Source organism: Crocodylus siamensis, chromosome 9 (assembly GCF_052110815.1).
Source record: "Crocodylus siamensis isolate JL-2025a chromosome 9, ASM5211081v1, whole genome shotgun sequence".
Taxonomy (NCBI): domain Eukaryota; kingdom Metazoa; phylum Chordata; order Crocodylia; family Crocodylidae; genus Crocodylus; species Crocodylus siamensis.
In genome coordinates this window covers 31,589,257-31,616,427 of record NC_143403.1, presented here as the reverse complement: position 1 = coordinate 31,616,427, position 27,171 = coordinate 31,589,257, and the positions used below count along the sequence as shown (strand labels likewise).

Sequence of the window (27,171 nt, the reverse complement as noted above, 5' to 3'; positions counted from 1 at the left end):
CCTCTAAGCAGAAGTAAGTTTAATAGGCATCTCGGGCCGTACATTCCCCGGTCCCACTATGGGAGGCCGATGTAAACTTAATTGGCTACAACTCAGTTGCCGGGTTAGGGAATGCTGAGGCAATAGACCGAATCAGTGGGGTATGGACAACATTTGAACAATGGTACAGGGTTCTTCACAGCGTCCAGCCTGTTGGAGACCTGTCCACAAGTGTTGTCATACTTTTCCCGAGATGACTGGTGGAAGTCCTCTCCACAACAGGTTATGAACACTCCAATAATTGCCTTAAGTCTGTTAAAAGACTATAGTAAGATCTGGAAAAGTCATGCTAAGCTGAGGCTTGTTCACAGTAAGTAAAAATCCAAAACCCTGATGCTGCAAGCTATCTATTGTTTCTGAAGACACCAGGCAATGTCCCGTCAAGTATATCTGCTATCCATAGGAATGTCAAGCTGGCTCGTAAGTATGCGTTTCCTGAGTATCAATCAGTTTCCCGAGATATTCCAACCAGATAACCCCTTGTCAGTAGAAAAGACATTTGGATTTACACTGTTGAGAATGCTTGAAAGAAGCTGAACTGAGGGTATAAAAATCTGTAAAAGAAGCAGCAGTGTGTGTGCTGACACCACCCACTTTCTTCTGGCGAGGCTGCAGGAGGCAGATCATCTCCCTTCAAGGACTGTGCTGAGAACTTTGACCTGTCAGCTTTGCAACCCAAGTGCCTTGAACTGGTGAGATCCCAGCTCTCTGTCTCTTCTCTTCTCTCCCTCTAAGCATAGATTTCTGAACTTGAACTGTATTAGTTAAGCTTGAGCTAAGTTTCCCCAAATACTTAGTGAAACCAGGGTATACTATAACTGTTTGTGTTTGTTTTTCCTCTGCATGTCTGTTACTACTAGTGTCATTATATATTTCATCTACTTAGCAATAAATAACTTTTATAGTCAAACTGGTGGTAATTGGGTATATTTTTCCTTTTTTACTTCTCTTTCCCCACTTGCTCTGCAGCAACACTCCTTTTACCTAAGCTAAAGATCCCTGTGTAGCCCAAAAATACTGTGGGGTCTGCTCATCAAGAGGCTATAAGATTGGGATGTGCTGAGTTTGAAACACATAAGGGGATCAGCTTGTACAGGCTGATTGACCCAGTTTGGCTCAGACGTGCCCTAATGAACTGAATGCTGGCCCATGAGGGTGTCATCTGGACACCCAGCCAGATTCAGAGGTATTCTGTTTAACTGTGTGCTTTTGTCTGACTGTAGTTATTGTTGCTCTGATGAACTGATTCTTGGCATATGAAGGTGTCAGCCTGTCCATGCTGATCAACCCGGCCAAGTCAGGCATGTCACGTTAATCTGTGTATGAGTGTATGTGTGTATGACTGATTTGGGGATTGGAGGAACCCAGCCCCACTGAACTGAGTCCTGCAAGATAGCTCCATTGGGGGTAAGGGTTTGCAGGGGGAGAGATACAGCTCCATATAGAAACACAAGTAACACAAGCAGCACATTAATAGAATTACCAAGACCCTAGCCCTAATAAATAAGCACACCCCAAAGTAGTGGGCAAATCTGGTAACACAGGTGTGGGATGATAAGGGAGACATCTTTTCTGCCCACACATCCTTGGAGCTATAGTATTACCACCCTATAGCAGTTCCTGCATCACTGTTGTGTATTTCCTTGCTGCTCTGCTTTTGTACAGGCCTGAAAAGAAATACATATTCAAAAAAAGGATCTGTTATCTCCAATAATTGTTAGGTGTACCTTCCACCAAAACAGAAGTAATGAATCATACAAATTTCACAAGGTAGCTTAAGTGTTGCTAGTATTCTTATTTCTGAGATCATTTGTCTCTGCTGTAATAGCAGCCTTCCATTATTTGAAGGGTGATTCCAGAGAGGATGGAACTAGACTGTTCTTGGTCAAGAGGTGACAAGGGAAAGAGCAATGGTCTCAAGTTGCAGCAAGGGAAGTTGAGGTTAGATATTAGGAAGAACTTTCTCACTAGGATGGCAGTAAAGCACTTGAACAATTTACACAGAGAGGTGGTAGAATCTCCATCCTTGGAGGTTTTTAAGGCCTGGCTAGCCAAAGCCTTTCTGTGATGATCTAGTTGGGGATGGTCCTGCCTTGAGCAGGGGTTTGGACTACATGACCTCCTGAAGTCCCTTCAAACCCTAACTTTCTATGATTCTACTACTAGGTTATCGAGAGGCAAAATACAATGCTGTTAGAGTTGATGATACTTGTCTGACTGGACAATTATAACGCTGCCAACAGTTTGTTCTAGGAGTATGGGAGAAGGGGGAGGAGGAACTAACAAAGAGCCACAGACAATCTTTTTCATATTTCTACTTAGTCAAATTATTCTCCTAAATTAAAAAGTTACATGGATGATTTTGAACTTTAGTGCAGCATAAAGCATCTGCATTTCATTTAGCTAATTTTTTGTTATATTCTGTTTAAAAAGGTGAGACTGAAGAGGCTCCTAGTATATGTCAGCAATCAATTCTGCAAAGAATAAAGTGTTTCCATAATCATTTTAAAAACTAACTAGATTAGAGTTCTGACCCTTCCCACATGAGGCTTAAATATCACAATCTAATTAGAATCTCATTACTAACTATGTTTCCACAATCTAATCCTGGATAACACATTTCAGTTGACCCAGTGTTTTTAGGGAAATTCAATAATGCCTTCAAACTGGGAAAACATTGTGCCAATTTTTTTAATAAGTGAAGGCAACACAAGATGTTTGGTTTCTAAAGATCATGGTCTTGCCAATATAACCAGTGGATGGGAAGGATGGAAAGAAGAAATCTTCATCTTTTTGAAAGCCAAATCCCTTGGAATAATATGTAAAGTTTTATACAGGTGAAATCCTTTAACTTGTTAAGATAATGATTTGAGCAGTACAGTGTGTGCTGAAAAACAAAGAAACCTTGAAACTGGCATGTTTGGTTTTCTTCAGCCCCTGGCAGAGGTCTATGCAGTTGTCTCATTTAAGACCACACAGATCATCAGCTCTCATCTACTAGCGCCCACAAAGATAGTTACATAAAACATTTGCATTAAGATGCAAACAAAGTGTAACTGTAAGCCTGGCTCATGGTGTTTTTACCTCTCTGAAGATTTAACAGGTTTAGAGAGACTGGTGCAGATGTAAAAAAAAACTAGAACCAGTTCTCAAGCCAAGATGAGAAAACAGCTGAGCTGGATACCTGCTCCCTGTGAATCCAAGACCAGAACTCAGCCAAAATGTGTGAAGGACCAGTAAAGCCAAAACCAGCCCTGAGCTGACTGGGACTGGGACTGGGACTGACCCTCCTTGAGTGTTGCTTTTAAAAGTTATGCAAGCTAGCTCCACAAACTGAACAATTTCTCTGGAAGAACAGGGACTCTATAGATACTAAACTACTCAACAGCAACTTGGATTACTGTGTAGACCCCAATTATATTCCATATCTTCTGAATGGAAAACAGGTCACTTGCATAAGCTCTCAATATGAAATTAGGCTGTGCACGTACTTTCCTTTGTTATCCCCTTAGTTTATATTGAGGCCGCTGCTGATAATTACAAGATTGTTCTTAAATTGATTTGGTTCTCAGCTATATACACATAAGAATCCCATTTCCTATTCCTTCAACCCATCATGCAGAAATTCAGCTGCAAAAGTGGGTCCCTCAAATAAAATCAAAAGTGTAGACACTCCACTAAAAACTAAGGTGCTGGGGAAAGGGGAATCAGTTTAATATTACACTTTATAATGCAAAAGGTAGGACTCTGAAATCCTTCAACATCAAGTCAATTAAGTAACATTCTGCAAGGGAAACAACCACAAAAGGGAAAGTGCCATCTCCAAAATATCCCTTATATTTATCTTTTGCAATTTTAGCACCATACTAGTGGAGAAGCTGGGACCACTTCCTCTAAAATCCCCACTATTCTTTTCTAGGAATGTGACAGGCGGGACAATGAAGATAATATTGAGTGCTGAGATGTTGGCAGCACTCTAGAACCCACACATGGTCAGTGTGCAACGTTTCAGAAACAATGTGTGGCAGAGGTGAAGAGGATACTCTTAATTTGAATGTTGCCAGATGAGTAGGATTAACAAATACATGGACAGAGATAAAATAGGACAGATCAAGAGTTACTAGCTTCAACCAGTTATGTAACTTGATGATTTAATTGCAAGTTACATTTCTAAAGAATGAAACAACTCAACCATACAAGGTAAGAGTGAGGTTCTGGGGGAGATAAAACAATGAAAGAACATGTTCTATTGAACCAAGACTAATATTTTCACTGGCTTTATCTTATTATCTATACTGTCATTTTACAGAGTGTGGCAAAGGGGGAGGGAATAAGGTGAAGAGAGAGCCAGGGACAAGGACATTGAATTAACAACCTATACCCTAGCCTGCAAAGCTGCTTATTCATCTCTAGGGTGAGGCTTAAGTCCATGGAGGAAAACTAACTTGGCAGATCAATAATTTGGAAGATTCTGATTCTGCTCTAGCAGTGGAAACTCATCTTCTGTTAAGCAAACTTCAGGTATATACAAGTGGATTAGTCAGCAATGAGAATTTAAGTCGTAAGAGTACAGGAAATTAAATTAATACATACCAATGTTAAAGATGTCAATTTTTAGGTTTAGGTGCCTAAATACTTATTTTGGCCTTGATCTTTCAGGCATCTTCTATGAAAGCAACTCCTTTCCACCACATTGAGCCTCACCAATCTCTGGTATTTCACATTTCAGAGGAGAAAGATCCACCTGTGTGGGTTTTGAATAACAAAGTAAGTGGCCTACTGAAAGAGGTGGGCTACCCCACCTCTGTCTAAATACCACCTATGCTTATGGGAAAGGAAACCAGATTGCTCCAAAGAAAATTGTTCTTTCTAGGTGCTGTAGTTCATCCCCTTCCTTTATTTCCAGACTAGGCCTTTATTCTTAAATGCACCCCTGTGTGAATAGAGCAATTACGCTCACCACCTTATCAATAAACATATCTCTCCTTTCATTCTGGAATAAAAGGTTCCTTACAAGAAATATTGCAAGCTAGACAACAGACCCATTTTCTCCTAGTGAAACAGAGCAGTAGCCACTGTGTGGAAAGACTGCCTGTGGTTTCTGAAAGTACTGTTCATCAGATGCTGGGGTTTTTTGGCTTTCATGAAATAAAGCAAGAATGCTACTATCATGAGAACACTCTCTGCATAGTAACTCCCCCCCCCCCCCAAACAAAACAAAACAAAAAAACCCTGGAGAAATAACCAGTTGTATTTGCCTTTGGAATCATATATTTGCCAAATGCGTATTTTCTCTGGTAGATCTACTTTCTTCCTTTTGGTCCATTTCTGGCAGCTTTCCTGTTTACATGTTCAGTGTGTAGCAGCACACAGAGAGCAGTAAATTGGAATGAGGAGTCTCTTTGTTTACTGGTAGAAGTGGAACCCTATTTTGTAGCTCTGTTAATGGGAGTGAGGGGTGGGGAAGAAGAATAAAAGAGGTGATTAGAGGTAAAAATAAGAGAACCTGTAATTCCCACATCATCTAAATTCACTGTTGACCTCATTAAGGAACATACCCTTATTAACTAGATCTTCACACTGTGCTGGTTCATAATACTAGCTTTTCACAGAATGTTGCATTCCCTGCCCCCCTTAAATAGCATACAGTTTCTTGATACTACATGATTGTTTTCCATTAACCTGTAGATTACATTCTTTACCTCTGTTCTGGTTTTGCTTACTTTGTTCCGTTACTATCCTGCATCTTCAAAAGAAACCTTCAAAGTTTCAAATCAAATCATGGTTCTGTGTGTTGTCTACCAGGGTTAAATGCTTACCCAGATCCAGGATATTGCTGGCAATGGCAATGGCAATAGAAGGTGGTTAAAATATTTCAAAAAAAATGCTTACACACTATGTGAGAGGCAAAGATTTTTGTGTAAGATATCTTTTATTGGACCAACTGTATAGTTGTGAGGCATATAGATAAGATTTCAGGGATGAAATACCTTTCCCCAGGTCTCCCTATACAAATTCTTGGAGTCCTCATCTTTCAAAAACAGGGGTTCGATTTTTAATGTTAGGTCTTTTAAACTGACTTGATTTCAGATGGTCAGCATTCTGAACCTCAGGCCACTTAGTTTGCTCTGTAAGGGCCAGATCCACAGAGGGAATTATCTCAGTGTCAAATTTTTTAGGTGTCCAGCCTCTGGAGTGCAGCCTACAGCACCAAAATAAGCTCCTAACCCAATTTATCCTAAATGATGGAAGCATCAACTTCTGTGCATGACTTATTCCAGATATGTGTAGTTGTATAATGCCCTGTGCATTACGGAGACCTCAACTTTTTGGACAATGCTTCTGGAGCATGGGAGACATTTCTGAGTCTGGCTTTGGGAATGCAATGAGCTCAGAACAAATCTGTAACCTTCCTCACTGTAATGACAAAGACCACCCTCCAGCCCAGCAATAAATGTTTTAATTCATTGCATAAGGATCAAGTCCAATGCCTTACCTAAAAAAATATGAGAATGACATTCCTCTGAACTCTTAGGAGGTACTGCTGAATTTTCTTTCTCCTATGAAACTCTTCAGACAACCTCAAAAACAACCTGATTTGCTTTGCAATGAGAATGGAGATTTCTACTGGGTGGCAGCAACAGTCAATCATGTTTAACTCTTCCTTTGAATGGTATTAATAGCAGCTGTGCAGGAAAAAAAGTCTCTCTCTTCTTTAGGGGGTGTGGGTTCTTGGTTTAGCAGTATTGGAGCAGACCTTGCTGGAATTATAACTTTGTTTTGCTACTATCAGCTAGCTAATACAGGTGCAGAGATGGAGTCTCAGGTGCACCAGAACTTCCATGCTGACTCTGAGACAGCTGTGAACCGCTTTGTAAACTTGGAGTTGTATGCTAGCTATGTCTACTTATCCATGGTGAGTGTTTGGATTATGCAAGTCTTTATCATGTCAGATGATCTCAATTCTTCTCTTTAAAAATCAGACTTTTGGAGTCTTATGTTTGAGCTTCTAACTTCCACTGCATTGTAACTGAAGAGCTGCCCTCTTCAGATTTGTAAAGTGCAGTTCTTTCAAGTTGCTCCTCTGAAGACTTTGCATTAACACTTGTATGCAAGGAGGGAGGTTATCCTTACATCCTCAGATGCAAGGATAAGTGAATCAGCTAACCCCAACAAAGCACTCCAGTAAGGAATTAATCAGATTTGCCTTCAAACTGTTGCCTTTCCTAGTAGGCCCTTTAGGTAAATTTATTTAACCTCACTCTGTTTCCATTTCTATCTATGAATGGGTTGCTCGGCTTGGTTCTGATTTCAGGTATGTGAGCTAGGGACAGTTCTTGCAACCCAGGGTAATGGATATAATGGACTGAAAAGCTAATTGAGGAATTTGATATTACCTTTTAATCCAAACTATAACATCCTTAGATGAAGGCAACTAAATTGATCATCAGATTAAGGCAACTAGTGTCTCTTTAAAAAGAGGCTCTAAAAGCAGCAGCATCTCCAGTTAGCAGCTGGGGAAAGAAAGATAGAGAAATTAAATGACTTGTATGCTGTCACCCAAGCATCTTGTCAGACTCCTGTCCTCTAATCATTACACCTGTAGCCTCCCTATGGTGTGCTTTTGGTAGCTTCAGACAGTAAATATTGCTGTCCCTTTTCTCTAGTCATACTACTTTGATCGTGATGATGTGGCCCTGCAGAATGTGGCCAAACTCCTGAAGAAGCAGTCAGATGAGCACAGGGAGCAGGCTGAAAAGCTCCTGCAATACCAAAACAAGCGAGGTGGATGCATTGTTTTTCACGAGATCAAGGTGAGCTCATAATCCAAAAAATACTGACTTTGAGGTGAGGTGTGGGTAGGCAGAGATGGATCTATACTGTAAATCTCATGGAGAAGGCAAGCTTCTAGGCTACAGCTTTTGGGAGCTAAAACCTATAATGTGAAGAAATTGGCTAGGTTTCTTGTAGAATACCAAAAAAACTTGCGCTCTCTTCTTGTCTTGAGTCCTTTTGGCAAACTAATTTTGTGAGTGAGAGAGAGAACTTTAGTAGTTAAGTACAAAAGCCTTCAACAGTACCTCAGAAAATAAACTGTGTACTTGTCATGGTATAGTTTTATGCCTCATAGGAAGGGAGGCCTGTGCCATGTAGTAAAATTAACATTGACTTCAATGTGAGAAGACCTCAAGTGACATTTTAAGACCTATATCCTTCTCTCCTTGTCCCATCTTATTGCTGTAAGATTCTTTCTAGGTTGGTCTTCAGCCCATGGAGAAGGAAACAGAGGTACTTGAAGAGAGTCACTTGTCAGGGACAAATTTTCAAACTGTCTTCCTTTTAAATGCCTATTTCTTCAGTGTCCTGTTTATAGAGATAAATTGATTGCTCTTTGGTAAGAGTCTTTGAACACACTGTACCATACCTGCAACCCCAGAGGGTATGGAGGGAGCAATAAAGAGTTACTACATCACACTGGGAGGAACCTGTATTTCTCTGCTTATGTACAGAAACCAGAGCAGGATGAATGGGGGAACAGCTTGGAAGCCATGCAATCTGCCCTGCAGCTGGAGAGGGCTGTGAACCAGGCCCTGCTGGACCTCCATAAGCTGGCCACAGGGAAAAATGATCCTCACGTGAGTGAAGTAGGAGTGGGGGAGAAAACAATACCTTGTCCAGGGTATTGTGTGTTCCTTTGGAGGAGCTGCTAAAGAGATGTGTGCTTCTGACACTGGGAGAGAGCTGTGCTGTATCTTTCTGTAATTAGAGCCCTCTCAAATGTGGAAGGGATTCAAGTGTCCAGCTACCTATTCTCTCTCTAAAAATGGTCTTTTAAAGGGATGATTCCAAGGCCTTTTTACTTCTACTGAATTACTTCTAGCATCTGATCTTGTGACCTGGACCTAAATGATAAGTAAAACTGAGCTGAACCATAGCACTGCTACTCTATTGCCCATTGTCAGAGCTAGAATCTGAATCTTGTACTATACAACTGCATTTATTTGCAGTCTTTGTGCAGAACTAGATGTTCCATGCAGTAATAGTCCTATTGACATGGCACATCCTAGAAGATTGTTCCATGAGGATCCCTTCAGCTAGGTGCAGACATAAATTTTAAAGTGCAAGGTGGAATCCAAACTATGCAGTTTTTTTGTAAGCAGTGCACTTTAGATCAGAAGTGAACAGAACCCATGTTTGTCCTTTGGAGGGAATAAATCTTACTCTGGGTCCTGCCATTGTTAAACTAGTCTGTGTGCTAAACTCTCTTGTTTTGTCACAGGAATAAACCAGTTTACACTCTCACTAGTCTAAGTGATTGGAACGTCTATACCAGTATAGTGCCTATGAGAAATAGATGCCCATTTCTCTTCCTAATCACCTACTGTCTGTTTCTGCAGCTCTGTGACTTTCTGGAGTCTGAGTACCTGGATGAGCAGGTGGAGGCCATTAAGCAATTTGGAGACCACCTAACCAATCTGAAGCGCCTCAAGGTGCCCCAAGATGGTGTAGGGGAGTACCTGTTTGACAGACTCTCCCTGGGGGAGAGTAACCAAGAAGTGCACTGACAGCTGAGACTATTCTGGATGACATCTTTGAATGGCAAAGATGCACTCATGGATGTTCAACTGTTGACCATATAAAATTTACTAATTACCAGGTGACTTGAGTGGTGTGGCTTCAATATGTGTACTAGGTTTTGAACCAGTTGAGGCTGTTCTGAAACAAGTGGGCAAGAAGATAAGATTCTACTTCTACCTATAGATGAGCTAGCTGTGTCCAAGTGGAAATCAGGGGGGTGGGGAATTTAGTTTAGTCCAGCAGCTCTCAACTTTCTTTTTGAACCAGGCCCCGCTTTATAAATGTCAATGACCAGTCCCAACCTGGTGTCCTTCACTCCCAACCTACTGCTCCCTGCCCCGAGGACCCAGCCCTACAGTGTGTGGAGGGGGATGGAGCCCCTAGCAGGCTGGCCAGCCTGAAAGGTAAAGGCCACAGCTTCCCATGGTTTTTCCTCCTTTGAAGGAGCATCTATTTTTAAATTCTGTTCTATGACCCTTTCATGTATTCTTGCAACCCACTTCTAGGTTGTGACCCATGGGTTGAGAAATGCGCTGCTCTAAGAGGGCCCTCATGTCAAATAACACAACTCGGTTGTATGGGACTGGGTTTGAGTCCATCTTGACCATATGCTTCTATACTGAGCACCTCTGTACTTGTTGCCTAGTTTGAGTGAAAACAGATCTGGCAGAGCTCCGAACACTGCATTTTGTAGCACAGATGCACTCTTTTTGAACCAGACCAAGGACTCCTATTTTCCCTGAAAGGCATATTTATGTTGCAACTGTATTGTATGAGGCACTGGTACTCTCCTAATTAATCACTCTGCAGGAATTACTGAAGCCGAAGCAGCAGGGCCATGTTCTATAGCTCTGGAGAGGAGGCTAATCCCTGCTCCAGGATGCTAACTGGCTCACCTGCAGTGCTATGCAAATCCGCTTTGGTTTAGGAGGTAGCTCTCAGAACAGCATAGCATGGGAGCACTGCTGAGCCCTGCTCCCTTCAATAAGGTTAATTGTGGAGACTTCCTGCCTTGGAGCACTAATTCTGTCCTTAACCTGAAATAACCTGATGGGCTCAAACTTACTAAAATATACAGAAGGAATTTTAGCTTCTAGGAACCAACCTTTTTGAGGAAACTGCATCTAATGCTCTTGCTACTTCAATAGAGCTCAAACTTGAAAGGAGGGGGATAGAAGTGGCTACTAGCTACCTCCATTGCCTTAATTGGCACAGCTAATTCTTTTGCTGTAACTAATCATTCTCTGCTTTCCTGCCCTAAAGACCTTGGCGAGCTTTCATGGAGGCAGAAGAGACGACCTACTACCAGTGCTTTTGCTGGTGAGAAATCCCAGTACTGTACCTTCCTCTCCTGTCTATCTTATCAGTCTTTGAATAGCTTTTTCCCTGAAACAAGGGCTAAAAAAAGTGGATGTGGAATTACATGCCTGTTAAGGAGAAGTGATATTTTTGGTATCTGTATTATGGCACTGAAATGCATGGCTGACCTTTCATGATACAAGGGCTTTCACAAAGGCCTGAAGAAAAGCAAGTTCTGCAGAAGACTGGGAAAGACCACCCCCAGCAACCCTTACTGCCCCAAGGAAGGCAAGGACATTCTTTCAACATCCATAAAGCCGAGTAGAAAAAATGCCATGGCTAGCAGATGTACGTAGGCAGAAGAAATGTTATGTAGAGTTTGTGAAGAGTTCTTCCCATGCTGGCTGGCTTCTGACAGCAAAAACCTAAGCAAAACAAACATTTTTAGGAAAATAGTGCCCCTGAGAGCATATGACCAAAATATAAGTATTAATTCTTTGACTTACCTATTTGTTTTCTGAAGCATCTTAATTTTGCAAGACAAGGGTTTCTGGTAGGTGCAGTCATTAGAGCATGCTGGAATAGGCTTGGAACAGCACAAGAAAGATGTCTTTAGGAGCAACTCTGAGATTGAGCTTTACAGGCCCCAGGTGGCACACTTTCCATTCAAGCAAAGGTGTTTGTGGGGATGGGGATATGAATAGGGAAGAGAGCAGCTATGCATCTAGTATAGCTCCCTTGTAGCCAATTTATAGCAAGTGAAGTTTTGGCCCAGATTGCTTACTGGGAGTAATCCAAATGAAGGAGATGCCTCACTTCCTGGAATAGGACTAAGTGGGGATTACTTGCTTTGAAACAATTATAGTGGGAAGAGTTTTTCTCTGCCCCAGTAATGTTATTTACTGACCATTATAAAAATAGTTATATAACTCTTAATAAAAGAGCATTCAGGAACTTCCCAAAGGTAAGGAGTGCTAAATCTTTATAGAAATACTGGTATCCTTGGAAGCTAATAATTCCTGCTGCATAATTGCAAACTATCATGTTTAAAGATAGGAGTAAGGCAAAATTACTTGTCAAGTAAATTAGGACCTCTTTTTCTAGGAATAAGTGGTAACTTTGGTTTTGTTTTTGTTTTTATTTGTATATAATATTCTTTTATATATATTTATAAATGTGAAACAATTGGCAGAATGAGACTACCACTAAACAACAATGTTGAGGACTTGATTCAAGGCATAACTTCTGTGAGCAGCAGGCTATGAAGGAATTTCAAAAACAACTGTATTACTGACAGGGCTGACCTCATTGCATGGCAGCAATGCCGTGTGGTTATTGTTGAGTTGCATGCTCAGCTGTAAAAATGTAATTAGAGCTGCACCTGCAAGGCTCTTTCTTTCTTGATAAGGAAAGAAATTCCCATCAGTCAGCCCTCATTGTTAATCATGACCTTAGCCTTCTAAATGTTATTAGAACTTTGGCTTGAGACTATGGTTTCATGTTGAGAGAGAGCCTCCATATAGCTGCAAGTAATGACAGGCCTTTCTTTCTGCAAGATAGTTTCCAGTGGGGCAATGTTTATATGCTGCATGGCAGGGTGAACCTGGAACTGTATGCTAGCTGCCTCTAGGTATTGGGCAGGGAGGAGGGATGCCTGCATTTCAGTTTATTTTTGACCTGGGTTTCTTGTTAAGTCCTACTAAGTATGTAACTGTTTTAAGCTACTTGAACTGTTTTACCAGTTCAGCTGTTTTACACTTTGGCAATTTCTAAGGGTACAAATATTTAATAGACCTAATAGAAGCTTTCAATGCGGAGGCATTTAATAAGACAAGATTTTACATAGTGCCACTTAGAGGTAGAAAGATTCTTGTTTTTTTTGTTTGTTTGTTTGTGTTTTTGAAGAAACTTCTACTCTGATCCATGTGTATGCTAACTTAACAAGTGAGTGTGGGAGTTTTAGTACTGATGTGAGATGCACAGTATAGCATAGTTATCTATACGTTTATAGTCAAATCTGATTTGTTACAATCTCTGCACTCCTCTCTTCTGTTTCTCTAGTCTACTACTTTGATTGAGATGGTGTGGCCTTAGGCATGTGGTTAAGTTGCTGAGGGAGCAGTCCCATGAGTAGAGACAAGGTGCAGAAAGATCCTCAGATATCAGAACAAGCAAGAGGTGTGTGTGTGTGTGTGTGTGTGTGTGTGTGTGTGTGTGTGTGTGTGTGGTCCTGCAGAGTGTCAAGGCAAGGCATAAAACCAAACTGGCATCTACCAAAAGGATTATGGACACACTGTAAGAAATGAGTAAACTATAGGATGAAGTTCTTTGCTGTATTAATGCTTCTTACAAGAAATAACAGAGAGCAGTTACAATAACTCACTTTGCAATTTTATCTTTCTTGCTCATGAAAGGAAGTTGTTTATTAGGAAGGTATTTATACATGTAGCCTTTTAACACCTGCAGCAGTAACACTAGAGGGTGCATTTGAGCTGTGCTAAGAGTTGTGGGGGGTTCTAAGATTCCCACACCAGCTACTAATAAGCTTAGCTATAGTTGGTGATAACCTTCCTTCCCCCTATAATAGCACTAGTGTAGCAGAGCTACTCGCTCATTCACTGTATAGTTCCTATAATTATACAAAGTTGGCCGGGACAAAGAGTGACACCTCTGCTATGAAGAGAAGGGCTGTTTTCAGAACTGTAATGGAGGTTGGATGTACTAAGGAATTTAGGAATGATTTGTTAAGAATGGCATTGCTCTATTTCCCTGTGACTTGGTTACAACTGACTCCCAGCAACTAGCTTGGTGTAAATTGTCTTTTGAAGTCTGTGATGGATGTTCTTTGTTGTTTCTGTCAAGTCTGGCATTACCGTATGTGCTTTTGCTGGAGCCTAACCCAGAGTAGTATTGGGTAGATCAGTGGTCTGCATGAGTGAAATGCAGCTGGTTCATGGGCCAGATCCAGTGTGTGGGGTCAGCATGAGGAGCCAGTCCCATATGCCAGATCAGGCCTGTGGATGGGCTGTATTTGTCCCTGTGCACTGGGTATAGAGCTGTGCTCTGGGTTGGACCACATGCACTGCAGACTGGCCAAGTAATGTGGTAAATGCACTTCTTTTTAGGGCTCATGAAACAGAAGCTGTCATAAAAGCCAATAAAGCTTTCAGAACCAGTGGTTAGGGTCAGTGGTCTAACTCTAAAAAGTTAACTATGCCAGGGATAATTTAGGGCCAATGTATAAATTGAACAATAAATATTGCCCTACCTACTGGAGGCATACGGGATACATCTGTCTGCATGTAAGTAGATAGGTGGGAGGGGGTTTCCAAGGAAATTACTAAATTCAACTGCAAACAACAAGCTGACAAATCACAAATAGCTTCTGCAGTCTGCTTTTAAATTTCTTATAAATGCAAGTGGATTGCAGAGCTCCAATTCATTGTAGATTATACTAATTTAGTTGGCATAGCTTCCTTGTTTGCCTCACCGTAACTGACTCAACTTCTGTCAGAACAATTGAAATAGTGCCTTCCCCCAGTTTACCTTTGGGAGAGGGTTTAACTTACCTAAGCTTCAGTACTGCAAGTAGAAGTAGACCTAAGTCCATCCCTTACCTTTTGTGATTTCTTGGAGTCTGAATACTTGGATAAACAAGTAAAGGCCTTCAACAAACTGAGAAACCACCTGGGAAACTGGAATGCCCCAGGATGGTGCAGGGGAGTGCTTGTTTGATTTATCTTCCAGGGCAAGTCACAATTCATTTGTACTGTTGTCAATCTCCTTCTAGAAGGACAAAAATTATCCAGAGGGCAACAAAAGATACAGCAAACAGAACTTGGTTTCAAGCTATAACTTGGTTTCTCTTCATTACAGGGCTAACAGACTACCAGGAAAAATCTAAGCAACAGGCAATTTAAAATACTTTAAGAAGAGATCTTGCTTTCTCTCATCCATCACATCAAATATCTCCTGTGGATTGTAATGCAGCCTCCATCCCAACATCCATGAAAATGGCACCACTCACATAATAAGTAGATGCATTATTTGATCTACTGTGCTACATTTATATCTGTTCACTTTTTGCTGCAGCATGAATTTATATGGACCATTATTAACATAGATGAGTTAGAGTAGGCCTTGCATGATAGGGAGAAAAGGCATCATTAGATAATTATCACTTTAGGATTGGTTTGTGACACGCTCAGTCTAAAAGTGGTCAAGTGTCTAGTATAAGTTCTTTCCATAGTTAGTGCTGTAATTTGAGATCTATTTTGAATGGACTTGATACTAATGGGTAAACACCAAGGCCTGTAAGTTTTTAACAGATGACAAGATTCTATAGTTGGTAACCTATGGTATGTAGAGACCTTAAGAGAAATACAAAATGTGGTTAACCTTTCCAAATCCATGGCTTGTTGGTGGTTTTGTGGTTTTTTTTGTTTCTTTTCTTTTGAAGAAGAAGAATGAGTAGTGCTTGGAGGCCATTGATTTTTATAAATGCTGAGGAACTGCCTAAAGTACTAGTCAGTCTAAGACTTCTCAGTTAACTTGCTGTTAGCTGTAAACTTTTTTTTTTTATAGTGAATTCTTCCTTGTAGTGCTTGTTGAAAAGCTTAACTCAAGCCCTCAAACTTAAGAGTTTTAGGGCATTTATACAAGTGCTCTGGGGGGAGGGCACTTTAATTGGAGTGGCTCTCCAGGAACCACTCCAATTAAACTGCCTGGACTATCTCATGCATCAGTGCCCCCGTGTTTTAAAAATGGGGGTAGAAATGCTGATGAGCTTTAGTGCTCCTGCAGCCACTTTTAAGCACAAGGATGCTGATATACAAGATGCTGGAGTCTGCTGGAGCACGGCAACTGCCACGCTCCACAGTTCGTGTATCGGTGCCCTTTTAAAGTCTTGTGTTTATCTATATGCTAGATAAATATTGACAAAGCAGTTGAATTTTGACTAGATCTATTTGTACTGAAGAAGTGGGTCTTTAAAGTAGCCTTCTCCTAAACCCTGCAACTAGGGTTTTTTTCACTGGCAAGAGTATCTTATTTCTTAGATACAGAGATGCAGGTGTAGCAATGCCACATCTTTGTATTTTGGATACTTGTGTGATCCTAACGGACTCCTTTCCTATAGGGTACATGTAGACATCTGTATGGGGAGGCTAAATCATGTTAAAAGTGACCACCAGATCCAACTCATTTTGCCTAAGTGTGGACCTTTACACTTGGATCCAGCAACCTAGGGATTGAAGTGCAAACTGTACAGGAGTTCAGGACAGTTGGATCAGCTTAAAAATGGCTGATCAGATCCATGTTAACTGTACTGGTGAAGAATTTTAACTTGGATTGGGTCAAGTGAGACCAGTCCCAGCTGCTGACCCCAGCACCTGTGCTGTGCTTTTTCCAGCCCCCACAGACCAGCCAGCAGACTCCCTTCCCTCCTTCCCCAAGACCACCAAGTCTTTCTATCCCACAAGCTACTCCCAGTGCCAGGAGCCAAGGAAGTAAATTATGGGGGGGAGGGGGCAGAGGGTGGCAAAAATAACCCTTGTTCCTAGGGAGCAGGGGAGAGGAGCGCCCCACAGGCCTCCTGATTCTGCCAAACCCTCCCAGATCTCACTATTCCCCCTTTCCACCACCCCCCTTCTGGTGATAGATCAATGTCTAATATCAAATGTCCCTGAATGTCTGTGTGTACCCATAGACTTGAATTTTGAGTCCTGAGCAGACGGACCAATTCTGGCTGCAGTATCATTACAACCTTTTCTTAGTTTTTTGCTTGCTTTTGCCACATGCTAGCACAAGCTTCTATATGTAGTTGTGTCATAACCTAAATGCTTTCTTTATTATATGGGATGTCCATTTTTCAGAACACTACATCTTCATTGTTCTCCTGTACTTCTTTCTAGTCCTGCTGCTTTGACTGTGATATGTCCATGAGGCAGACTGTCAAGCTTTTGGAGTAGTATTCTCATGGGCTTGGGAGCACCAGTGAACTGCTGAAATGTGGAACTCACTGCTCTGTAGGACCTTGAGGAGAACAAAAAACCCCAAACCAATACAAATACCCAACACTGAGGTATCTTAAGGGCATCTGTTTTGTTATTCTAATATTGGAATGTAGGAAGTTGTCACAGTCTTGTTTCCTATAGAAATGTGCTTCATTTATTGTAACTTAAACAGCTGTTCTTAAGACAATCTTCACTTGGGTTGGAAGTGTCTTTACATCTATTCATTTTTCATTGACTTTGGAAAAATAGAGAATGAACTTTAATGGCATTGCCTGGAAAAGTGGTTCTTGAATTTGCTGTTGGAACTGTAATGGGGGGGGGGGGGGGCAGCAGGTGGGTGGGGCCACATTTTAGATCCAATAGTTCTGATTTTTCTCTCATCTTCTATCAATTAAAAATAGAAGCAATCCAAAAGCTATGACTTTCTAAGAGTCTGTACTGGACAGCAGAAAACCATTTAATCTGTTTTCTTGATGGTTTGAACTATTTTGCAAACATAGTTTTCAAAAGCAATGATATTGACCCAGTGCCAGTCCCATGGTTTCTAGAAGGGCCTCAGTAATGAAGTTGCTTAGCTATAAAATCTTTTAAAGGGGAGAGAAATCCAAGGTAGAATAAAACAACGTACACTTTTTTTTCTTTTAGAAAACATAAATATCTTTCAAAATTTAAGAAAAGAGAACATTACATCTGTGCCAAACACAACAGATAATTGTTTTCTATTCAGATGTAGGCCCTTCTCTTTAGGTAGTACAGCAGTTACTCCTATCTTATAATGAATGCATAGCTACACCCAACAGTATTGTAGACAAAATATCAGTGGCTCTTGGCTTCCTGTTTGTTAGATGTATTTTCAGTTCTGTGTTGTAGTTGTATGGTATCTTTTTAATGTAGGGTTTGAAAGAAGTTATTACATTGACTCATGGCCCCAGCCATCTACCCCATGCATGGGTGCCTGGTGCCTCGGGGGAGGGGTTTCTCAGTGGCCAATCGCCAACCCCGTAAGTGCTGGTGGCAAACCAGAAGTACCACCAGCAAAATGAAGTGCTGCTTGCTGGGGAGACGCCAGCTGGCACTCCCCACTCCCTGGCCAGTGAGAGCCAATTTTGGGGGGTGGGGGGAACACATGCTCCCCTGTACCACTCTTACATGTTGCCTATGACGTCACACTTCTGAGGAGCAAGGCAAACCCTGAACATCTTGTGCTCTGGCACAAGAGCTAGTTTTGTCGGTGCAGTTGGTGAACATCTTGGAATATAAACTTCCCTATATACTGCTGATGGGATGATTCAGTTTTGATTTCATACAGCTATCTAGATGGACAAGAAGATTATTTGGTCTTCGACTATACCTTCTTGGCCTTTCCATTTAACAATGGCAACAACATTTGCCAATCATGGCACTCGCTGTGATGCAAACTCTTATCTACCATTAAGTGCATCAGCACTTCTGTCTCAATTAATCAGATCAAACTACTGGTTTCTTTTGACCTGGATTAGAATTTGTTGCTCTTTTATGCAGTTTTCTCCTTAAGCAGCCCAGGCTCCTATCAGTCGTCTTAATTTTGAAATATTTTTGGGATGACTATAGCAGAAGGCTCTCTGTTCCTTTGAGATGAAAGCAGCCCAGTGAGGGAGCACTGCAGGATAAGCAGGGTGCAGCAGCTGTAGGTTGCTGGGGCAACAGGCCAATGAGGCAATTAGTAGGCACCTGTAGGCAGCCAGCTGATGGGGAATTTGGCAGGGCTCTGGGAGCATATAAGCCTGAGGCTTGGGCCGGCAAAGTAGTCTCTTCCTGGCAACTGCAGGGGAAGGATCTCTTGCCTAGGGATGCTAGGCTTGGGAGTTTGCAAGGAGCTTGAGCTGGGAGGTACACTCTAAGATGGAAAATTTTGCCCCGCTAATAAAGTGGCAGGGCTATTATTTCCACTTCATTATGTTTATAGCCTTGGGGGTTTATATTTCTGTTGTGTCTACATTGGTTGGTGGGATTGTAAGGGGCTGTTTACGGAGGCCCTATTGGTGCCTGAAGGGCATATGCTTGTCTTTGAGCCCTGCCAGGGAAGGCTCAAGGCTTGAGTGACTCTTGAGCCCAGAGTGGGCAGAGTGCAGGGCCACAGTGCCAGACTAGGACCAGGGGCCCAGCACCTGGATGGGCAAATGCGAGCTGGTGCCTCAAAGCCAGGTCCAATATAGTGGGCCCAGGCTAGCAGGTCTACCTTGAGTAAAAAGGTGGAGGCTGGAGAGACTGAAGCCCCAACAGTGGTGGTAACACCTGCAAAGCTTGGGGTGTAGTGTAGGGGAGATTTGGAACCCTACAATTAGCTCTCTAAAGCTTGAGGTGCCCTGCATCAGCACAATCTTATAGAGTGAGGCCTAGCAAGGGGTGTGAGGACCCTAATGCAGTTCAATTGCACTGGGACTCATGCAAAGGACCTTGGACAGCCTCCCTATTTTCCTTATTTCATCAAGGAAGGTGCACTAGGGCCAGAGTGGGGCATGGTTGCAGAGGCACCAGGAGGCATCATGGCCACCACTAGGACACTGATGTGCTACAATGAGTTCTGATCAATATCCCTTTGCATCAGTCGGAGAACAGTGTTTTCCCTTAAGTAAGGAAAAATAAAAGCAAGAAAAATGTTTCCTATTCTTATGGTTAACCAACTAAAACAGAATGTGATATGTGAGAAGAACGGATTAAAGTGATTTAAGAGGAACACTTAACAGATCGTGTGGCTTGAAATTTGCTCTGCTTTGTCAGAGCTGGTTGGGAGATGCAGAACATGGGAATTGTCACATGAATCATGCTGATGCACCGCCACTGTGCTGGGAGAACCTCATGCTGGACATAAATTAAATAGCTAGGCCACTGGGGGATTCTCTTCTAATCCCTTTTATTAGCAGTTGGCCTAAGTTCTGAAGCATGAAAACTATTATTCCCTGATCTAATGTAACTCATTATCCATGTAGTGTCCAATCCTCTCCTCCACCCCCATTCTAGCTTCTGCTGTATTGTCTGTGCCTCCTTGATGTTTGTTACCATAAGAAACAAACAAATGGAACCAGGCTACTGAGTAGTATGAATATGAGCAAGAAGGGTGACAGTGTCATGAAATAAGCTTTCTAGCCGTAGCTACGTGCTATTTAATACCACGTTTTACTGACCACTGGCAGCTGTGCACAAAGCTTCTTAGATTTGGTATGTCAGCAGCTGAGGAGTTTGGCTATCAGTCACTACAGGAGGGTTAACTAAAATAAGCCTTCACCTTGAGGTCTTGTCTTAAGCAAAACAGCAAGCTCCTTTACCAGCTCCCCTCCTCCCTGCATGCCCCCCCCTCCCCCCAAACAAACAAATGAAACCCCTACCTATAACTTACTGGCACTTTAGGAAGTTTTCAGATTAAAAGTTCAGATAAAGTATACTGAAAGCTAGGTAGCTGCTGCTTCTATCCCTAAAGGACAACCAAGTTTGAGTGAAATGTGGCAGCTGAAGAGTACAGAGCCAGACTGCACTTTTAGCTAGGCAGGATAAGAATGCCCCATACAGCTGTAAACCAGGGTAGAATTTAAAGTAAGTGGAATGTAATAGTATCACCTAATAGTTTAAAAGAACTAGAAGTCTGTTACAGGCATGAAAAAGCTGGTTCTGAATGTAGGGGGAGACATTTTTAATAAACTTTAAATGTTTTGCCAGCCTCCTTTTGATGGGATGTTTTTGAACTACAATTTCTGGCTTGTCAAAACTTGATACTACTTGTAGAAATCCTTTGGTTTTATTGAAAAAACCTTGCTTACAAAAAGAAACAAAGTCAGAATGGATATTTAGGACATAAGATGGTCCAGCATAACCACGGTCTCCATAATTTAGTCTATTCAAGATGTGTGGATGCCCAGAATTTAAGAGATTTATTTGATTGCCTGCCTGAATTTTTGAAGCAAAATCTGGAGCATTGGTTTATGCTTTTTTTGGTTCATTTTGTGGCAAACTTTGAAAGCTCTGTTTATTCCGATGGAGAATTAAACATTTTGAAACCTCACTTTGCCAAAAAAAAAAGAAAAAGTGGAATTCTTATTTTCTAGCCAGCCCTCTTTTGTTTTTAAAGTCCTCAATTCTTCCTCCTATTATAATTCTTAATTTTAACAATCAACTGTTTTTGTTTTGGTTTTGGGGGGTGTTTTTCTTTCCCCCCCTTATTCTGTGCTGTGTTTTATGCACTATTTCTTTCCCCTAATGTGTCATTTGAATCTATTTCCCCTTCTCCAAGTTTTTATATGTAATAAACATGTGAATAATTAATTATTTTATAGAATTTCTCCTCTTCTCCTCACCTAACTTGATATCATCTGATTTGATGGGAGTAACAATAGATTAATAGTCTTGGGGAATTTTATGGGACACTCAGAAGTGGGGGGGAAAAGGGAGCAGTCCTGGAAAGACTCCTGTGAAATCTGAAAATGGTTGTAGAAGCATATAACTGATTAAAACTATTAGTTGCTTTATATTCCAGACTTTCCTTCAAAAACAATATTAAAAAAACAAAAACCTTTGGCTTTGAGTCAGTTTGAAACCAACTTTTTACACAAAAAAGACTTTGGTTTGTTTTTTGGGGCTTCTAATTTTATTTTTTGGATGATTGGATTAGGGGAAAGAATTAGCAGTGATGGTTCAGCAAATCAGTATATCTTGATTTCGTTATTTGAAAAGGAAAACTAGTTGCCATTGTACCTGTTGCATTCTTTTACCTTTTTAAAGAGATGACTATTTTGCTGAGGGAAATCTCATCTGCACAAGGACATGATGTGGTGATAGAGCTTGGGGAAAATTTTAGCTTTTTAGCCTTCTCAGGCAAGCAGGATGGGTGTGGAGTAAATATAGAGTTCCAGGGGGAAAAGAGAACTATTATTTATACTAAACAGTCTGGAAATGGGAATACGGTGAGACAAACTCCAGATATATGAAAAATAGAACTACTAATTTGTGTATGTGTATTGGCAACAATCCAAAATAATACCAAAATACCCTTGCTATTGATGTAAAGAGCATAACTTGTGTAATATTTTAATCAAATTGTTTGAAGGTTTGTTCTTGATTTATAGTAATTCTGCCCTCATCAAAAATCTGCATTTTAGTCTACAGGTGCACAAACTTTTTAGACTTAAGCCATAATATTTATAAGGAAACTAATTTAAATATAATATTGTAATTGTGGTTTGCACATTAATATGCTACTGATTAATTGGGTGACTTGTAATCCAAATACAATAAAGGGCTTAGTCCATCTCTATCTGTCCATAATGCTGAACAGTTGTTACTGAAACCAACCAGAGTACTTCAAGTGTGTTTTACGGACAGGAAGCAGTAGTACAATAGAACGCCACCATGATGGAGGGGGCAAAGTGGGGCTGGCCTCATGTCATCTCCTGCCCACCCCATCCCCCACTTCCTTAGAGGTGGCAGAACCCATGCTCCCACGTGCCACCCACGCTCCCCCTGTCTCAGCTGCCTTCAGTGGGTTGGTTTGGGATGGAGAGAGTGGTCAGGGTGAAAAGGTAAGAGGCTTATTGATCTAACAAACATGTAATTACACAAAACTTAAAAGCATAACAAGGACAGTAAATCTCCAAGTCAGCAGCTTTATTGGCAGTCCCCTCTTGTGCTTTGTATACAACAAGCCTCTTGAAATCCAGCAAGGTAGGTGTCCCCAATCTGCTGTCTAATGGAGTACCGGGAAGGACCCTGATATTTAGTCTTTGGGCTTTCTCAGGACCTACCACCCTGCTGAATTCAGGTCTGTGGTTTCTTTCACAATGATAGCTTCTCTTATTACACTGCTTTTCTTCAGCCAATTTTGGGACACCAGCAAATTTAGGTGTTAGTTTTTTCTTGTCTCTTTGGGTTTTTGTTTTTGAGCTAGCTGTTGGCTTGCAGCCAATTATAGTTCTATACTACGGACTTCCCTTATGCCTGACCAATAGCAGTACAAGCCTCTGGGTTTTCCTTATGATTAATTTTTAGCTGCACCATTGCTAATGAAGCTGGCTTTAGGCTATAGCAAAATGCATTTAACCACATACAGGAAATACTTAACCACAATGGCTTCCTTTTTACATTCTTTCTTCTAGCTATAAGCATTCTGCAATACATGGATAAGCAGCAGAAAACCAAGTTTAACCCTCAGAAAGCTGGTTTTGCTGTTGCAGATGCCTCAGCAAGCAATCTTTTAAACAGATACTATTTTGCTGTCAAGAGACATGGCCAAGTCTCTACCACATTTTACTCCTTAGTTGTTGAAGCATCCTGGGACCTGTTTTTAGCTTTAGCATCTAAGCTATATTTCATTAGGGAATGGGAAGGGATTTTTGAGTTTAACTTGCATAGCACAGGCAGATTTACTACAACTGTTAAAACGCTATTTAGCTATGGCTACTAAGGCAAGACAGAGCATTATAACACTTAAGGTGGTCAGCCATGTGATTGATGTGATATACGGTGACATTTGAACAGCACAAATTGCATCATATTATTTATATGGCTCAGGCACATTGACTCTTTTTCTCATTCTCCTGAGCAAGGAGGGTTAATAGAGTGCCTTGTCGAGCTTTTGCTTCAAGGCTTTGCAGCTTTTTACTTTTATTTCAGGGTTTGTTTGTTTGGTGTTTTTAAATCAGTTTCATAGTTGGTGGGGTCAGAAGGGACCTGAGCAGATCATCAAGTCCAACCCCCTGCCTTGGCATGGAAAAGTACTGGGGTCAAATGACCCCAGCAAGGTGTTTGTCTAGCCTCCTCTTAAAGGCCAGCACAACTTCACTTGGAAGTTTGTTTCAGATCCCAGCCGCCCTGACTGCGAAGTAGCACCTCCTGCTGTCTAGTCTGAATCTACCCACTACCAGCTTGTGACTTGTTTCTAGTCACTCCTGGTAGCGCTGGGGGGGTGGGGACAGGGACTCTCCCAGTGCCTGCTGGCTAGTTTTGTAACGGGTCACTAGATTTCCCACCCCCCTCGCCTTCTCTTATGGAGGTTGAGCAAGTTCAGATCCCATAGCCTCTCCTTGTAGGGCCTGCCCTTCTGCCCCTTGATCATGCAAGTGGCCCTCCTTTGGACCCTCTCCATGTTGTCCACATCCTTCTTGAAGCGTGGTGCCCAGAACTAGACAGTACTCCAACTGACCTGACCAGTGTCACATAGAAGGGAAGCATCACCTCCTTGGACCTGCTTCAGATATATGGTTGGCCTTCCTGCCTGCTTTCCCACACTGCCTGCCCATGTTCATCTTGGCATCACTGACTCCAAGATCCTTTTCTGCCTCTACACTGACAAGAAGAGAGTCCCCTAGCCTGTAGGTATGCTTCTGGTTTTTCCTCCCCAGGTGCATCACCTTTCACTTGTCAGTGTTGAATCGTTCTTATCTGTCTACCCCTGTAACCTGTGTAGCTCTGATTGCAGCCTATTTCTCCCTTTAGCATGCCCACATCCCCACATATCTTAGTGTCATCAGCAAATTTGAACAAGGTGCTTTTTACCCCCTCATCCAAGTCATTGATGAAGATGTTCAACAGTGCGGGCCCGAGGACCGAGCCCTGTGGTACCATTTTTATATAGTAAGGAACCTGGTCTGTCTTAACAAACACATTGCCCTATTGTTACATATGATACACTAGGTAGTTCATATACACGGGTCATATTGGGCAGACTAAGAGGCCATCCTTTCTATAGGGTTTTTAATTAATTTAAGATGTTACTGATTTGAACTAGGAGGAATTGTGCTACATACCAAGGGCTATCGGGAATAACTCTCCCATATGGGGTGATGCAGATTTCAGTCTCAAAAGCATTCTCCTCCTAGCTCTGTGTTTAAGCAAATAAGCAGTGGTCTAACTTCTATTTTTTACCTTATTCACTAGGAATGAACACTTTTTTTTTTTTTCCTTTACCACAGCTTTTTCAAGTGGTAATCTAGGTGCTTTGAAAGGGGTATTTCTTTTTAAATATTGTGGGTATTACATGATGTTTTAAACCAGGGGGCTATTCTCTGTTTTTAACTTTGTTTGTTTGTTACTTGGGGAAAATGCATGTTTAATGATAACTGAATTTGTGCACAGGCAGTACTTCAAGTTTGATTTGTATTGGCTTTAAAAGCAGTGTCTATTGTGGCCTTGGCAAGACGGGCTGTTTCTAATCTTATATTTGTTGTTAATTCATCAGTATGGTCTAAGGTGTTTTTTCTCAAGCATGCCTCCCCTGGTGAGCAGCTTCACTGCTTGTCGGAAGTTGGTTACTACTTTAGCGATTTTTTTTCCGCCCCCCCCCCCCCGGGATTTGTTTAAGTTCCATACATTCATAGCTGAGTTGTCTATTTTTAAAGATAACTTGGAGCCTCTCTATTTGTGGGACTCAACTGTATTTGTGGAACGGAAGATGGTTGGTCATACTCACTTAAGTAGCCCCTTAGCTACACAGGCTCCTGCTGAACAGTTTGGAAAGGCAGCTCAGACATTGTTCTGCTCTGAATAATACTCGGGCAGTGAACAATGAAGCATTTAAGAGGGTCGGGGCTTTAATCTGTGACTGTCACCAGGGTGTGGTATTATACACAGCCAGTGTCGGGGCCTCTCAAGGGGGGAATGGCTAAAAACAACAGTGAACACTGTCTCCTCACAGCTCACATTTTATCCTCCCCCTGGGGGAGCCTGCAACTATGTCTTGCCCTTCAAGGAGTAGAAAAGCTCCCACTGTCGCTCATGAGGATGATATAATACTGTGCTGGTAAAAACAACATTGTCTTGGCAAAATCATAGCACTAATTTTGCTTTAGAAATTTTATTTGTATAAAATGATAGGGATAATTGGGGGAAACTTGAAGATACAGCTTTGTTTTAGTTGTATTAATGTAGGTATTTCACTACACCTGTATATGTATGATTTACAAACCATGTAATAACTTGTAGCATGCCCTCTCACCTGGTGGGTCTCACTATCACTTGCAATTGGTGTTGGCCATAGGAATGGGAGGGGGTAGATTTTTTTTCTGTAAATGCAGTGGCTTGAGAGACTGAACAGATGTGGAATGCTGTGGTGGAGGTGAAGACTCGGGGATGTTAAGCTCAATGGGGTTTCCCTCAGGAAGAGCGTAACAACAAATTCATAGACGAGCAGAACTACAACAATTACTTCCCCTCCCACAGTTAGCTATTTCAGCTTTCAGGTAGGGAATGAACTTAAGATAGTAACTGGTGCCACAGGAGCACTGACCATTACTACTATGCCAATTAACTATTCTGTTCCTCTTGCTCAGTGGCCAGGATTTTATTTGTTCTGGAGTGGGAGGTTTCTTTTAATATGGATACTGCAGCTGGGCCACATGAAGGTCATCGGAGTGTGTTTCTGGGGAATGCTCTTCAGGGTCAGGCCACTCTTAAATCTTCAGGATTAAGTTTATTAATATCTGGGTAATAGGAAGGATAGTAGACATGCCCTACTCAAGAAATCCAATAAGGCGTGTAAGAAGAACACAATTATAACAGTCTACCCCTTCGTGGTGCCAACTGATTTAGATGAGTGATAGGATCTGAGCGACTGCAGTATGGTCATCCCTGGGGATGTCCCCGTCTTTCCGTTGGGTGTATGCCACCCTTTTAGCAAGGGGACGTTCCTGGATGCTTTTGGTGAGCCATGGAGGCTTGTGTGCCTTCCTGCTCCCTTTTGATCCTCATTGGGATTACCTTCCTTTGGGCTTGAGTGATAGGATTCTTCTTCAGTAGCAGGTTTAATTAGGAATGGCTACGGCCATACTTGCAGACAGATCTAATCTGTAGGAACAAGACAATAAGAAGCTTGGCTTCTGTTAGATTCATCTAACTTACATACCCACCAAATATTACGCATACCTTTTGCCAGTAATGTTCCCTCCCATTTATCTCCCTGGGGATGTTTCATTACTACTTGATCCCCTGTCTGGAGCTTTCCTGGGTCACCAGCCCTAGGTCGCTCTACTCCCGGCTCCTGGGGACCACCCAAATCCAAAGGCCTATTGCATAGGAATACCTCCTGGACAAGGTCAGTTATTGGCCTAATTGATAGCTCAATCCAAGTGCAAGACCTAGTCTTTGAGAGCCGGGCCAGCGGCCAACTGCAAATTGCATTTGAGGATGCCATTGGCTCACTACCAATCTGTTAGACTGCAGATGGTAAGGGACTTGATAAGTCTATAACATGCTATATTTCACAGTCCAGTCATGTATA

At 41.7% G+C, this 27,171-nt stretch overlaps 1 protein-coding gene across 1 annotated transcript in view; it reads left to right on the top strand.

Annotated features, from left to right (window-relative positions):
• Positions 1 to 6,853: 6,853 nt before the first annotated feature.
• The window catches only part of LOC149857272 (ferritin heavy chain A-like), a 54,443-nt gene continuing 34,125 nt past the window's right edge, over positions 6,854 to 27,171 (top strand). The window contains exons 1-6 of the mRNA XM_090063291.1: positions 6,854 to 6,955; positions 7,707 to 7,853; positions 8,550 to 8,675; positions 9,438 to 9,585; positions 10,882 to 10,938; positions 12,823 to 12,887. Coding sequence (XP_089919417.1) covers positions 6,854 to 6,955; positions 7,707 to 7,853; positions 8,550 to 8,675; positions 9,438 to 9,585; positions 10,882 to 10,938; positions 12,823 to 12,887 — 645 coding nt within the window. The remainder of the gene's footprint in view (positions 6,956 to 7,706; positions 7,854 to 8,549; positions 8,676 to 9,437; positions 9,586 to 10,881; positions 10,939 to 12,822; positions 12,888 to 27,171) is intronic.